Raw genomic sequence first — 16,898 nt, 5'->3', positions numbered from 1 at the left:
TAGACAGCAGTTTGCTGAACTTAGTTTTCTTAGGAGTATGTAAATATGAGTTGGGGGTAACGGAGGATGCAGTGTAAATTAAGTCCTCTCTGAAAAGTCCCATTTCAGTTTTACTCTTTGTGGCAAGAACCAGCTCAGTGCCTTTGTCTTTAAGCCTGCCAGAGGTGTTACTCTTCACCTGCACCTATGTTTGCTGATAGCCCTTCTGGTGTCTTTCATAATAAGTGCTTGGGTTATCATTCTTTCTCTGCCCAGACCTGTTTCAGTGCCAGGGTTGTAGGAGCGCCGCTCTAATCAGTTGCAGGTGATAAAGCGTTCCCTCAGTAATGCAGACCCCTTAGAGTCATGGCGCCACATTCATTTATATTCGTATGTCTTCTGGACGGAGGGTTGTAAATCGTGACCGACTGTCTGCCATGCATTAGATGATGACAGGGCCACCCATCCCTCTTGTAATTGATGACAGGGCCACCCATTCCTCTTGTAATTGATGACAGGATGGTGCAATGAGGTGATGGCTTACAACATGCATGCAGGCTTCCCTCATTATCTGTTGCAACTCGCTTAAAATTTTTTTTTAAAAAGATTAATTTTGCTCAAGATGGCCATTAATTATTTATCATGTTTTAATATGTTTTTGATTGTGAGGGATGGAACTGTGCTGAACTATGCTTCCTTTCTTCCTAACTGTCCTGGCGGTTTTTCTTAAGATGAACTTAATTGTTCTTTGTAAATAATAATTTTCACTTAATGAAGGCAGCACCACCAATTATAATACTCTCTGCTGTTGTAATGCTCTGCCAAAGCTCTCTGCAACATTATAGCCCATTAGAATCACCTTGTACCTCATTATGACAGGCTTGCGCACTTGTCTTGCACCCAAGGACTGTGCTGCTACAAAAGTGGAGTGAGTGGAAAGAGATGGCAGCTTAAAACCTTCGAGGCAAGAAGAAACAAAACAAGAGCATCTAAGTGCATCTCCATCCCTGAGGTTTTCAAGATCTCACAGTCTCTTACCTGACCAATCTGGGTCTGAAAAAGGGGAATATGTACAGTATGAATCCTGTTTGTGACATATTGCAAGTGGATTATCAGGAAGTATTACTTCAAAGAAAAAATGTGGAGGGATTTTTGTTTTCATATTTGTCTCAGGAAGTTGATCCATTTTCAATTCAAAGTCACTCATTTAACAACATTCATTTAGCACTATGCATCCATTTCAAATCCGCTTTCATAAGTTATTTGGAATTAAGTATTTTTAAAACCTGAGTTGACACACTCTTGTATTACCTTAGCGCTAAAGTTTCAACAGTAATTTTCAGGCCTGGTATGGTAGTTTAATCAGTCATTCTTTATTTGCTGTACCATTTTAGGGTTACCGCTTTCAGGGATTTAATACTGCCATATTTTATGTAAAATCAGGAAGCCACTCTCAGCCAATCAGAACGCCAGATTTCTGAACATTCCAGCACATCTTCTTTTCCCATGTCGTCAGCACCCCTGGCGACAGTTTGGCTAAAATGCAGATTCCACGTCCTATCGATGTGACGGATAACATGCGGATTGGCTGGCCTTGTATACTGGGAATGCAGTCTGGGCTTCTCAGCCTGACATAATCACCCTCACAAACTGGCACTGAAATCAAATGGTAGTTGGGTATATCTGATGTTCATCATGACTTCTGTGTTTGCCTGCTGCACTCACTGCTATATTTTCTTGTCATTTTACTTTCTAAAGCACTTTCTCAAGTGATGAAATATGTAAATGTATTATTATTATTATTATTATTATTATTATTATTATTATTTGATATTTAAATTAACACCATGATGGATGTTTTACTGTGGGTGGCTACCTATCTTTGCAGATGGTTGCAGCCACCTGCTTGTGAGTTAACATCATGCATGAAAGCGTGAGATATTAACATGCTCACTTACAAACAAGGCATGTGAACACCTGAATGCTTCTGCTTTGCCTGTCTCAAGCCTACAGTGCGGTATGCCCCCTGTTCGGTGGCTGAGCCGAGTTCAATTGTATCCTTAATACACACAACGTTACTCGAATATCAGGCTGGGGCTCCAGTTACCAGCCCATGGCTCCTGCTGAGTTTTAATTCAAGCTGTATTGATCCATATTGGCCTCCTCCCAAGGTCTCCGGTATCATGCGAATGGAGTCCAGACCCGGGTTCCCTCGGATTATTGTATTCTAGAGCTGTAATGCACATTAGCTGCCTGTGGTGCAGCTCAGATCAAGTAACAATCAATACCATCTGAATAGGGAAGCTTGTTTTCTCCATGCAGTGATTATGAAATGCTCATATTGTTATAGCTGTAGGGCACCACTATTATTATTATTATTATTATTATTATTATTATTATTATTATTATTATTATTATTATTATTATTATTATTTACTGTGCTAGTTCTGAAGGTAAACAACTCTGTTCTTTAGTGGCCACTATAATGAATTTAAAAAATAATAAAAATCTAATATACTTACACATACACAGGGGTGTGCAATTTTGGAAGAAAAAAAAAGCTTGTTGCTGCAAAAAACTGCTTGTCCTTCTTAAAAATCTACTTACCCCCTCCTCTTTGCACAAAACACACACACAAAAGTAGAATATAACTTGTAGGATTGTGGTTTTATTTAACAGTGAACACAATCAATCAATCAGTGATTAACAGGGGCAGATCTACCCTTGTAGCTTGACTGGTTCACTGAATTCTTCAAGATACACAGAAGGTTCCCTGTGACCCGACCTCATAGCAACACATATATAACATACTTTAATTAAATGCTCCTTTCAGTGCAGCTTGGAACACATTTGCTAGTAGATTTAAGTGACATAGTGAGAGTACAACTATAATAAGCAATACCTGGGAGATATTAAAAATACAAAAATAGCTTCTTCCCCCTCCCCCTTCATACCCTGATGAAATTATTACTCTTAGATTATTATTATTATTATTATTATTATTATTATTATTATTATTATTATTATTATTATTATTATTATTTTTTATTATTTATTATTATTATTATTATTATTATTATTAATAATAATAATAATAATAATAATAATAATAATAATAATAATAATAATAATAATAAAAAAAATAATAATAATAATACCTTTTTTCACTGGTGTTTATTTTATATATTTCGTTTTTGCTTTAATAGATTGCAACATGTAAATGTCAGGTTCATGTATTAAGAAAGCTGTACCTAACCCTAACCCTCCCTACCTGATTCTAATTTTCATTTAAAGAGTAGTCTGGGCATTTGCCAGAGGCCCTCTTGACAGCTATTTTTTGTTTTTTTTGTAACCAATAGAAGATCAGCTTCTTCCACAGCTAGCCAATCAGAAGTGATAGGGGTGGGATATAAACACTTTTTAAAATGTGATGTGCTTTGGTTCTGCAATTCTCAGAAGCTTGCATGGCTCTCTGGAAATATACCCGGAGTGTCTTTCTAGCAACAGAACAAGCAGAGATAAAAACAAATAAATAAAAACTACTTGTCCGACAGACAAAGTGTCCATCACACAAATCTTGTTCTCCTGGGCTTCACATCCGTCCATTCAGAATCAAATGCAAATTCTAGGTACTGAAGCCATGTTGCATGTGCTGCAAATGCTGTGTTTTATGTATCTTACAATAGTGCATGCTACTTAGTTTGAGGCAAGGCACTGGTGTCATGACTCATGACAAACCAGCCACAATAATACTGTTCTTTTACCAAGAACATGTTTAAGGAATACAACACCCTTTGGTCACATAATTGTACATCTTAAGTTTCCTATCTTTGCTCAACTTTCTAATGCATATATGCTTTTGTCTTGGCAGGGCAACTTCTCATATCCCATTCACATAAACAGTTTAGTTTATTTTAGCAGACACCTTTACCCAAGGCGACTTACAGAGACTAGGTTGTGTGAACTAAGCATCAGCTGCTGAGTCACTTACAACAACATCTCACCTGAAAGACGGAGCACAAGGATGTTAAGTGACTTGTGCAAGGTCACACAGTGAGTCAGTGAGTGAGACGAGATTTGAAATGGGGACCTCTGGACCACACGTTTAATTACAGTGGGTTATTTTAAGCATAAAAAGAGGCTTTAAGAAACATGCGATCTAACTCGTACTATAAAACCTTTGTCGATAGGACCAGATTTGTTCAATAAAATACAATGTGCATTGTGGAGTAATTATAAACTTATTAAATTGTACTTTATAGAATCATAGGTTGTATATTCATCTGCATTGGAAAAAGTGTTTAGCTATAGTAATGTGACCAGAACATGTTGTGGGGTGCAGTTCATAAAAGCTCAGAGGATGGCATACTTTCTAAAATATGATAAACTGGGACTGTATCATTAATTTCCCATCAATTTCCACCTTTGAATGTATTGGGTACAATACATAATCAGTATAATGATCTATACAGTGGCAGGTTTTAATACCGCCACCCTAAATTCATAACCCTTTTTCGTGAGCCTCATTTCACTGTATTTTTAATGTATTTCTTAATGAATCTATGAATAGCCCATGGGGGGAAGCCCAGCCGTTTTATTACAGAGTAAAGGATTGGCAGTGTTTAGACCGGGCACAGTTTGGATCGTTAAAATGAAGCTCATTGTGTTTCTCATTTACTAAGGGGACAGTCATTCAAGTAATTGATCTTCAGTCACTGCTGTTCTCAAGCAGTAAAGAAAAACAACGCTGCAGATCTTTATTAACTGAATCGTTTAACTTGCCGTTTGTCTTGCCTATTGATAAGTGTCAGCCACTACATGAAGGAGCTTGTTTGCGTTCTGCTCTCTCTGGTACTGCAGGGGTTAAAGCCCCAGTGCTCTCATGCTCTTGCTTGCTGTCCATCTATTTTCCTGGAATAGACACTTGAGGTCAGCTCCATCGTCGCTGCAGCTCATTGTCAGCACCAGTGACATTTCCAAATAATTGGCCATTAGCCTTCCCTGGATACACTGTGCTACTGCCCTGTGTTAGTCTGTACGAGGCCCTGCACATATTCTCCAGAAGCAATGGTATTTTTTAGTTGAAGATGAGCTAATAAGAAGGAATTATTTAAAACGCCAGGCTAATATATTCCAAATCTGTTTTAATGAATAAGATATCGCTTGGTATAGTTATTAAACCGTTCTAGAGTCTTGTTGACTTTATTAACACATGTCCTGAACAGTCCTGAGCAAATGTCTTGGACAAAGTTTTGTGAATTGGCTCTTGTACTGAGTTCACAAAACTATAATAGGATGTTTTTTTTTTTTTAAATACCTTTTCAATGTTTTCCCCTTTTGTGATTTTTACAATATTAAGTCTGTAGCATTCAGATTGTAAACACTCCTTTTTTTTACTAGTTTTGTTCATCAGTAGCAAAGGCAGAAAACTTTATTTATTACCATATAATGTAACAGGGAAAATAACAGCACACTATCAAAATGTATATTTTTGTATATTTCAAATATTTTGGAATCAGTTGAAAAACAAATTATTTGTACCATATTACGGTGAAGACGGTTCAGGGTAAAATAAGCCTTTAGCCCATAAAAAACCCCTTTAGAGAAAAACAGAATCTCTCTTCTTCACAGTAGAATGTGTGTTATGTATTTTAAACGTCAATTGTGCGCTGGTTTCCATTGCATGGTAATATTTCGATATATGTTGTTATGTGAACGGATACAAACATGGTCAGTATTTCCACTGCATTCATAACAAGAAATGTTTGTTTGAATATTGGAATATTGGAATGGTTGTCCCAGGACTAACCTCTGGAGGGTTTAAATCTGATACTGCATTTGATCTTGCAGACATGGATTACAAGTAGTGGTATCAAATGCAACTGAGATTCTACCGCTGTCTCTAGACATGCCTTCCCCCCACCTATTCTCACAGCAGTTTCTATTGTTCTGCCTCGTAATAATTACAGTTGTTGGTTTCATGACTAAGCAGCAGTGGGTATTGCTCGCTCTTCTCGCTACCCTCGCCAGCTCACTATCCTCAATAACCACTAGCTGAGGATAAAGCTAGAAATGAAGAGTAGGTAGACTTAGGAAGGAGGCTAAGAGACACTTCTTCACACAGAGTGGTGAGGACATTGAATGGGTTACCTAGTCATGTTGCTGAAGGAGACTCTTCTTCACAAAGAGTGGTGAGGGCATGGAATGGGTTACCTAGTCATGTTGCTGAAAGAGACTTTTCTTCACACAGAGTGGTGAGGGCATGGAATAGGTTACCTAGTCATGTTGCTGAAGGAGACTCTTCACACAGAGTGGTGAGGGCATGGAATGGGTTACCTAGTCATGTTGCTGAAGGAGACTCTTCTTCACACAGAGTGGTGAGGGCATGGAATGGGTTACCTAGTCATGTTGCTGAAGGAGACACTTCTTGATACAGAGTGGTGAGGGCATGGAATGGGTTACCTAGTCATGTTGCTGAAGGAGACTCTTCTTCACACAGAGAGTGGTGAGGGCATGGAATGGGTTACCTAGTCATGTTGCTGAAGGAGACTCTTCTTCACACAGAGTGGTGAGGGCATGGAATGGGTTACCTAGTCATGTTGCTGAAGGAGACTCTTCTTCACACAGAGTGGTGAGGGCATGGAATGGGCTGCCTAATCATGTTGCTGAAGGAAACTGTTCTTCACACAGAGTGGTGAGGGCATGGAATGGGTTACCTAGTGATGTTGCTGAAGGAGACTCTTCTTCACACAGATAGTGGTGAGGGCATGGAATAGGTTACCTAGTCATGTTGCTGAAGGAGACTCTTCTTCACACAGAGGGTGGTGAGGGCATGGAATGGGTTACCTAGTCATGTTGCTGAAGGAGACTCTTCTTCACACAGAGTGGTGAAGGCATGGAATAGGCTGCCTAGTCATGTTGCTGAAGGAGACTCTTCTTCACACAGAGTGGTGAGGGCATGGAATTCTAAACTCTTTAGGAAGACTTTTTAAGGACTGTTTGTACAAAGAACTGTGTTTAGAAACATTCTCTCAGCTAAACAGTGCTTTGAAAAGTGAAAATGAACCTCAAACCCTTTCTAAATTCAATTAAATCCAACTGGATAATAATAATAATAATAATAATAATAATAATAATAATAATAATAATAATAACTAGAACTGCCAGGCAGTTTTATGGCTCCCAAGCCCCAGTACCAGTACCAAACACTTAAGCAGTTACTGGAAGAAGTGGGTTTAGTTCTTGATATTTGACAAGTTTGAAATCAGTAACTTCAGCACTTTGCCACAAGAAGATTTTTTAAAGTTTTTTTTTTTTTTTTTTTTTCACAAAATGCATCAGGCAACCATCTTGATTCACACACAAACTGTACTTGTTAATTGCACTGACACAGGCATGATGATTTTCAGGTTTGGAGTTAATCAAGTAAACGTTTTTAAACTGAAGCAGTTTTAAATTTAAGAAGATGTAGGTCCAGAGGGCATTTTGTTTTACAAAAGAACACCATTTTGAAAATTTTAATTCCATTGTCCCAAGGATGATGCCTACCAAATTAAGAGTTAGTTGGTTAAATGGTTGGCAAACAGAAGCAGTTTGATATTTGGGATTCATTTTGGTGAATTTGGTGGCAGCAATTTTGATAGTAAAATGTATGGCAGCAACTTCTGCTTCGCAGTCTTGAAGTGGGTTTGGTTTCTGATGACATATCCGGACTTTCAGATCAATCAGTTCAGCCGTTTCCAAGAAGATTTTGAAAGTTTTTTGAAAAAAAATGCATCAGGCTGCCATCTTGGTTGATGCAGGAGTGCTTTTTTTTTTTTCATTTGAACTGCAATCTACATGGGATGATACCTACCAAGTTGTTGATTGGTTACACCGAGTGTGAACAGGAGCAGTTTAAAGTTTTGGGAATAATAATAATAATAATAATAATAATAATAATAATAATAATAATAATAATAATAATAATAAATAATTGTTTTTTTCCAGATTCTTTCTGAAATTCTTCCTCAAGTGCAATCAGAATTGTTTGAAAAATGCAGGGAACCCACGGGACATGCGCCGCTTTCAGGTAAAGACTGATTCAATACATATTCCCTTTCAAATGTACCAATAATGAATACGCTGTGTGCAGGGTGCCTCTTATTGTGTAAGAAATAACACCCCATCTTCTGGCTGCTTAAACTTTGTGAAAAGATGTCTCTTTTAATAAGAAACACCCTAAACACAACATATTAACTTGTAACTCACAAAAAAACAAAGATTGCACTTGGGAACTACTATTAGGCATAATGGTGCTGTTTTCTCAACACCCTGTATGTGCTAAGCATGGAAAGACATCTGTGCACAGGATACGATGAACTCTGTAACAGTAGATTTCTTATATGTGACTGATAATGTAAAGTAAAAACAACCAAACAAACTAACTTGTGCTATTATAAAGATGCTTGAACACTAGCCTGCAGTTTGAAAGCAATGGCTGCCATGATTAATTGTATCTCATTGGAGAATCATGTTTGCAGTAAACCCTTAGTAGGGATACTCTACAAGGTCCTATCCTTCACATAAGACTGCCAGCGCTATCCACATTAACAACCCTGTTAAAATATTTAAAGAAGAACAGGGTTATTTCCCTGCTATCCTGGCTTTGAATTCAGGTGTTTCTGTGCATTTTTTTAAATGTTTTTTAGGTTGCCCTATTTTTAGACAGGTATTATAACTCACTTCTAGGTGTCCCGGTAATGCCGAATATGTGCTTGTGTCTATATATATATATATATATATATATATATATATATATATATATATATATATATATATATATATATATATATATATAGAGAGAGAGAGAGAGAGAGAGAGAGAGAGAGAGAGAGAGAGAGAGAGAGAGAGAGAGAGAGAGAGAGAGAGACTTCACGGTCACTCATTCCCAGTCACTCACAGTGAGTGCTCAGCACTGATGGCCTCTACTTAGTAACAATGTAGCATTCTCTGGTACCTCACATCCTGACAGCCCTATTTATTTATTTATTCATTCAAGTCTTCTCATTTTCAAGGACAGCCTGGAGCATAGCCAAGGAAGCAGACCCATTGAAACACAAGCACCCAAACACTCACATACACACAGGCAGGGGTTTCAGGAGTCAAGCAGGCTTTTCAGAGCCACATCAACAATTGAAGGGATAGCAACATTCTGAAGTCCTTTAAACAGTGCTTTTTAAAGAGGTTAGCTGGAAACCTCTCTCAAACAGTAACAGCAACACGCCTGCTTTGGCTCTGTCAATAAGGTGTAGGGCCACCAAAGCAGCACTGATCGGACGTGACGAGTCAACACAACGTTTGAATTGTTCTGGCAGCATGCTTTCCTCCAGGGCCACTGTTAGAGGAACTCAGCAGACATGTCTGGCCCCTACTGTCGGGACTGAAACTCACAAGCAACAGGGAGATGCAGCTTTTATTTAATACAGAATATCAAGGATCCAGTTTGCATAGCAAATTAATAAACCAAGCGAGGGACAGTTCATTTACACATGTGCTACAGTATATATGGCAGGGACTTCTTTTATTTTGCTTGGAGGCTGAGGTTTGAATGAGAGGTAATAGGGTGCACGCAACTTAATTTAAATTCATAATGGACTGACAAGAGTAGGTGGCAGTGTACATAACATGAAGAATGGAGAAATCGTTAATATAACCAGGAAGAGCGGCTTTGTAGGTGTTGGTTTTACAGGAGAAAAGGTTCGCTGCAGCAGATCAGATGGCTCTTTGGTTACCCTCACTGTTGACGCGCACATCTCATACTGTTGGTTTGTCAATTCCTGAATAGGAAACATGTTGATTTATTTCCCTCTGGCACGGTAGTTTCTGAAGGGAAGATAGCTCTTGAATAGAGCATGTTTAAACATTCTGGCCTCAGCAGCTATGTGCCACTGACTTCCAAATATGGCTTTGTTTAAAACTAATGGGTCAATTGCAACAAACTAAAAGAGCGTGCTAACGGGGGATGATCCCGTGATTAGTACGGAGGACAGTACTAAACCAGTACACAAATTAATATCAATTGCAACAAACTAAGCAGCTCAAGCTAGTCCACAGCTGTGTGTTAAAAATGTGTCTCAAATGGAATGAATCCAAAGTTACTGCTGTTGCCCTAGGATACTAAAACACAATACTAAGTTAGTCTAGCAGTTTCTGTAGAATAAAAACTTATGGTATTGTTCTAACTGGAAGAAATATGAAAAATTCCAAAATGTATTTCCAACTTTTATTAAACTGAACTATTCATAACCAAACATTATTTAAAAGGATTTGCCTTCATTTGTATGTGCTGAGAAATGAAGCTTTTATAAAATATCCTTGAAACATGTCATTGGCATGTTTCTGATTTACACCTTTTATAGTCTGCAATACACCTTTGGTCCTATAAACAAATGCATTGTTTTGTGTGCGAGTTAAATAATGAGTAATAATAATTAATACAAGTTTTGTTTATCCTCTAACGCAACTTTATCAATTTTGGTGGTGTTTCAGGAAAGTTAGATTCATTTGGGTTAAGAAAACGGGAAAATATTAAGCTAGTCCCTAACTTTGTTCCCCATGTTTGTCCAGTGCAATTGGTACTAGGTTAGTATGCAGCTGGGGATAATGCTGAGCTAGTACAGCATTAGCTAGTCCGCAGCTTAGTACACAGCTCCGTACTAAGTTCATTTCAACTGGCCATGTGCATTATTACAAAGCGGAGGACAAAGGCAATAATAATTAATCAATTACTTAATTGCTTAATTAATTAAACTAATTTAGGAGATGTCGTTATTCAAGGCGACTTACAAGTGTTACAGGACAGTAGTGGGTTACAATGCTAAATTAATATTTAAATACAGTATAGTTTACAGTAAGTGCAAATAGTACTACTAAAATCCAATATGAAATAGGATGCAACAGGTTAGGATTAAAAGAGGTTATATTTACAATGACATAATAGTAGTGCAGGATAGTGCATTAGCTGAGGATCCAGTAATGTGGTGCTGAGGGCCGGCAAGTCCAGTGCATTGTAATAGAAGTACTTCCAACAAACACTAACAGAGAAAAAACAACACCAACAACTAGATCTGTTCCTAGAGAAAGGAAATGATATCATCATATATATCTCTTTACTGACGCTACCAGCGTCACAATGCAGTGGGCATATGGGCAAACAGTGTCTTCTGGGAATAGTAGTTTATCTGTTATAGGCTGAAAGGTGTTTCCAATCAGAAGAAATGTAGAGGAAAACTACAACTCCTGTCATCCATGCATGTCAATAACTTGCTGGTTTTCGATTTAACTTTCTGTAATTGTACAGTTATGATGGATTTCTTTTTTTTTCCTGGTCACTTTTTAAAATCTTAAAAAAAAAAAAACTGAATGCGAAACCAAATGATGTAATTTCCATTATTCAACACTACTCCTAATTGAGCACAGTCAGTAGCAGAGCTTCAGCAGGGGGTGGGAGGGTATGAGCTGCTCCTCCAATTAAAACCAGGGCTCAGGCCACTTCACCTGCCATTGCTAGTACTGCACTGTACAGATAGAAGTTCAAAACAGAGTCTTGTATCCTCTGAGACAAAAGCACTCTGGGCTCCTCCAAATAAAAACCATGCTCAGATCACGTGATCTGCTACTGCTAGTACTGTGGTTAATAGCAGATAAGAGTTTATAACAGAGACTTGCCTCTTCCTGGACTCCAGAATTGCTGTTAATATAGGAATGTTGTCTCAAGGGACAAGGGTAAAATTTCTTAAATTAATTTGATTTTGTTTTATTGAACATTGTAATATTATAATACTACACAACAATATGTATTACAGTATTTTTACTTTTAAATGTTGAGGAGGCACGGCCTCCCTTACCTCCTCTGCAAGTCAACAGGTCTACATTGGTATGTGCCTCCCTATGCATTACTGCACACATTACTTCTGTTTCACATGGGACTGTCAAAGGTGGTGACTATCGACGCTATTAGAAGAAGGTAAACATTGAAAACAAATATGATTAGAACCATTGTATAAAACTTGAGCCTAGTTTGCTGGCATTATACTGTTCAAATGATTTTATTCTTCTCTGTAATTTTGACTTTGTGCCTCTTTCTAGGGTTGTTCCTCACTACAGATTTCCACCATGAACTACCCAGCAGAAATTAGAATGAGTGGCCTTACACTCACCCTTGTGAAATTGTTCTGGCTATTGTTTCTGTGAAGTCTTGTTTGCAGATTTCTCTTGTCTAAGTGCTAATGCTTCTCTCTCTGACCTTCCAGGTGGTTGTAGCCACGACAATCAACGTGGACGGCCACGTGCTGGCTGTCTCGGACAATATGTTCGTTCACAACAACTCCAAGCATGGCAGGAAAGCTCGCCGTCTCGACCCTTTAGAAGGTAGGACATGTTCAGAGTGTGTTCTACTGCATTGCAGTCCCTGGGAATGGATTGGGCCAGCACTCAATGAAAATCAATGTTCACAGCGTCTAAGCAATCCATGAGACAAGTTTAAAAAGACACCCAAATATCAAGTAATAAGTACCAGTTCATCTTAATCACCGGGTATTTCAGATCTAATTCCAGAGAGCACTAGAAAACAGAACCTACATCGAAAGTAGTTTGCAATAGAAGAAGTTCCTAATGCTCTTTTGATTGCATTAAGAGGACTGCTGACTGAATCGGACAGTTGTGCGGGAGATGCGTGTCATGTGATTTAGCTTGCCTATCATGTGAGTTACTGCTTGACTGCACCCCTATAGAAGGTAGTACTGGAACAGCTTTGCAGCGCGCTCTGCTTCGTCTACATCACTAGGTTAACTGGGAACATGCAGGGTAGCCTAGGACATATTGAAGACAGCTTGAGAGGAACCTAGTAACAGCCTTTTTGTTCAGGTCTCTCAATTGGAAGTTTGCAGGGAAAATACCTAGCCATGTTGTTGATGCCAAATCACTTGGGCCTTTAAAACACTATTTGACTAAGTTTTGAGATCAGTCATATGTTCTTAAGTCCTATCTCGGATGCAACGTTCCCATTTACTACAAACTTTCATTAACTGACAGCAAATCCATGAATGGAAATTACAGCTTATCGTCAGGACAGTCGGATTGCATTGCATACTTACGAGACAAATAATATACTGTATATCTTTTAATTCTGATTTTGCATCTTACAAGCAGGTTTACTGATGCAACAGAAGGGCAATGATTATTTTCTAAAAGGATTACAGGAGTTTTCTTGTTTTCCCTGGAAAAAAACAAGAGACTAGAATTCTATGGTAATACTTTGAGAGATCAGAGATTAAATCAAATGAGATTGTGTTGCTCATATGCTACAAAATGTAGCTACCACGCCGAACTGTGGTTAAATCATTTTCAAGGAAGTTATTGTATGCATGACACACAGACACATGCACACAGTGCTTAAGGGTCCACCTTTAACAACCCTAAAAATATGCTTTTACTGGAAGAAAATACACTGAGTTTTCATTGCACACTAGCAGGTGTTTTAAAACATTGTGCACAAAGTGTCCTATTGTCACAGCATTCATCAGTATAAGCATTTAGATCCATAGGTTAAACTATAATAAACCATGGGCCACATTCTCTGTTTACTCCAGTTTTAAATTAACTAGGTTTTTAACAGAGTAAATGCAAACAACTAAGCAGTATAACTAAAGGTCTCTTAATCACTCTCTTTCTCATTTCACTAACAATGATTTATTTTTTCCTTTAAAAAAAAAAAATATATATAGGAGTTAATTAAACTTGTGAACACTTTGAAAATACAGCCCTAGGTCAAGTAGACAAATGTTTATGCTGACAGTCAGTTGGAAATCTTAACTATGACCCTTCAGGTTTATTTTCATTGGCATTTCCATTCCAGTCAGAAAGAAGTGTAATGTATAAACGCCTTAAATTCCACTAATCTGTACAAATTCATAGTTTAGATCCTGATTTTTTTTTGGAAGAAATTCTAACTGTTGCCTGCCAAATAGTACTGGATCAAAATGTACTGGTCAATCCAAAATGGTAAGACAGCTCTCTGAACTGTTTTTTATTTTTTTAAACTAATGTGATTGAACGTATCACCGTGAATGCAGTGTAACCCTCCATTCAGTCAAGCCGTGAAACGTATGCCTACAGAAGTTAGAAATCAGATTGATTATGGTAATGGCTCTTATAATTAAGGAAGAGGGTTAGTGTTTTGATTTCTTGAGCTAATTTAGGTCTACTGGTCTTGATTTGCAGCAGTTCTCTTATGTGCTTCAAGTCCTCTGCTTGTAGGTTTTGTGCCTTATTGCTGGTCTTGGTAGCTGCATGCTGACCTTCACCTTGCCGTGTTTTAACACGATCTTCAAGTCTGAATGATACCAGTAGTGAGTCGACTAATCTGATGGACAGGAGCGACGACACTGTTGTTAAGAGTGCTCGCTTTTTTAGTGTTTCGTCATCGTTAAAAAAAAAAAAAAAGTAATTTTCTTACTAATGGATGTTGCAACCTAAAATATATCATTACAGTTACTTATGTCATTCAATTCATGGAGCAGGGAAGGGTTTTATTGTTGTACATGTTATTTATTTAGAGTTGTGTTTTTTTTTTTTTTTTGCAATAATAAAAAGCAAAAAAATATATAATTCTTGCCTTATTGTTGAGACTACTGGAGCTGCACATTAAAGTATATTTAGTATATATGCTTTAGGATGACAAGCGGCTATGTAATGCTGTTCTCATCTGGTTTTTCTTTTTCTGCAGTATCAATTTCTATTGATATTTTGTGATAATACCAGCCAACATAGAGAGAAATTGATTGTCGAAATATCAAGAGAATCTTGATCGTGGCTCGTTTCGGGGGGTATTGGATTGTGGATGTCAAAGGTTGGATTGTCAGACAGTACTAGATCAATCCAGATTTAAATGTGAATCAATCAGTCTGGCTCTGGCCCACTGCCATCACAAACTGAGGGGGCATTCCCTTGGCAGCCTATCTTGTTGTGTGCAGTGCTCTTCTGCCCTTAAGATAACTGGTGTGTTTTTTTTTGTTTTGTTTTGTTTTTTATTGTATGTAATATTAGCATTAAATAATTGAACACATTTATTAGTTTTTGTTATTTGTTCATTTTACAAAAGATGCTATAAGGATACCGGCAGCATATTTCAAATGGAATACAAAGAGAAGAAAATTAGAGATGCACATGCTTCTAATTATTATGTGAGTGTGTGTGTGATTGTGTGCATGCCTATGTGCTTGTATGTCTATGTGTGTGAAACTGTAGCCTGACGTTCCTCTCTGTGTTTCCGAAGCAGCCACCCCCTGTATCAAAGCCATCAGCCCAAGCGAGGGTTGGACCACTGGGGGCGCTACCGTCATCGTTATCGGGGATAACTTCTTCGACGGGCTGCAGGTGGTCTTTGGCACCATGCTGGTCTGGAGTGAGGTAGGTAGGGCCTGGGGGTCTGCCAGAGACTGGAAAACTGTTAAGCTCAGATTTCAGGATCAAACAGCTCCCCACCCCTTCAGAATGTGCTGTTCAGCGACACAAACAGCAGTAGTGTTTTCAGCTGCAATTTATCTGCAGTTAGAATGATGCTGTACTGCAGCAGTAATCTTTGCTGCTGGTCTGGGTGGGTGGAAGATGTTTGTGATGTTTTGTGTAACTCTGTATCATGATGTTCCTCCTGTGTTCAGTGACTCACAAACTTATTTAACCTCCCCTGCTGGCATATGGAACTCGCTAAGACTGTTTGCTCTCTAAATATCCTGGAATTGCTGAATAAATGCCCCTTAAGTATATGCAAATTTGTCTTAAAATGAGACAATTCTCAAGAGCAGAGGTGCCTCAATGTTAATGTTATCCACTGTCAATGCACAGTGCCTGGGAGTGGATATCTGTGGAACTAGGAAGCTTGTTCTGTCAATTGACCAAAACAAATCCAACAGTGATTATCTCTGTGGTACTCCATTAGCAATACCACTACAGCAGGTTAGGAGTTGTATTTTAAATCAGGAAGACACGTTTGTTTTTTCTGTTCCTCTCAGCTCATCACGCCTCACGCCATCCGCGTGCAGACGCCACCGCGACACATCCCTGGCGTGGTGGAGGTCACGCTCTCATACAAGTCCAAGCAGTTCTGCAAGGGGGCGCCGGGACGCTTCGTCTACACAGGTTAGACAGCCGGGCCGCTGGGGTTCCTACCTTCTGGGTTATTTTGGAGGTGTCCCTTTTAAGAGGTGCAATCAGACAGCAATTTCCTAATCGAACAGCCATTTTAAACAACCAAAGACCTGCTTGCATTGGCTTCTGTAAACAGAACATCATTTTACTTACTTAAGGGGGACGTTTTTTATTTTGTAGAAGCAGAAGCTAAATATTCACATAGCAAACTGTGTTAGGTTGTACATGTGAACTATTAGCAATGCATTCTGTCATTGATATCGTCCTAAATTACATTCCTTCACTCCATGTCCCTGTAGGTACAGCACAGCCCCACAATTAGAATACAGAGGTTTTAAGGTTATTCAACACTAATGGCCAGACATTCTTTAGTCTGTTCCTCACTCCTTTCCATTTGTAATTAGCATACCTGTTACTAGGGTTATGTATGCATCAGCAGCATATTCATACAATCAATACAAAAACAAATATATATATATATATATATATATATATATATATATATATATATATATATATATATATATATATATACACACACACATTTTGGCTATCCCCCAAAAACATCTTCAAATCTTCTCTACATTTGGGCCTATTTTCCTATAATAACAATATTAAAGCAAAGCCACCTTACCAAGTGTATGAGACTTCATTACAGATAATATGTAGCGATGCATTTATATCAATTGGCATATAATGTGTAAGAGCATTTCTTCAAATATCATTTTATT

At 38.2% G+C, this 16,898-nt stretch overlaps 1 protein-coding gene across 9 annotated transcripts in view; it reads left to right on the top strand.

The window, feature by feature from the left end:
- The window catches only part of LOC121299101 (transcription factor COE3-like), a 161,706-nt gene that overhangs the window by 102,156 nt on the left and 42,652 nt on the right, over positions 1-16,898 (top strand). For 6 of the 9 annotated variants that reach the window (XM_041229492.1, XM_041227054.1, XM_041228716.1 and 3 more), the window contains 4 exons: positions 7,969-8,050; positions 12,273-12,390; positions 15,296-15,429; positions 16,032-16,158. In XM_041229492.1, coding sequence (XP_041085426.1) covers positions 7,969-8,050; positions 12,273-12,390; positions 15,296-15,429; positions 16,032-16,158 — 461 coding nt within the window. The remainder of the gene's footprint in view (positions 1-7,968; positions 8,051-12,272; positions 12,391-15,295; positions 15,430-16,031; positions 16,159-16,898) is intronic. The other 3 variants (XM_041230331.1, XM_041227857.1, XM_041233628.1) reach the window with 1 other exon arrangement.

The sequence above is a fragment of the Polyodon spathula genome, chromosome 1 (genome assembly GCF_017654505.1).
Source record: "Polyodon spathula isolate WHYD16114869_AA chromosome 1, ASM1765450v1, whole genome shotgun sequence".
Taxonomy (NCBI): Eukaryota; Metazoa; Chordata; class Actinopteri; order Acipenseriformes; family Polyodontidae; genus Polyodon; species Polyodon spathula.
Note: the sequence above shows the minus strand (reverse complement) of the source record. Positions and strands in the feature narration are given on the sequence as shown.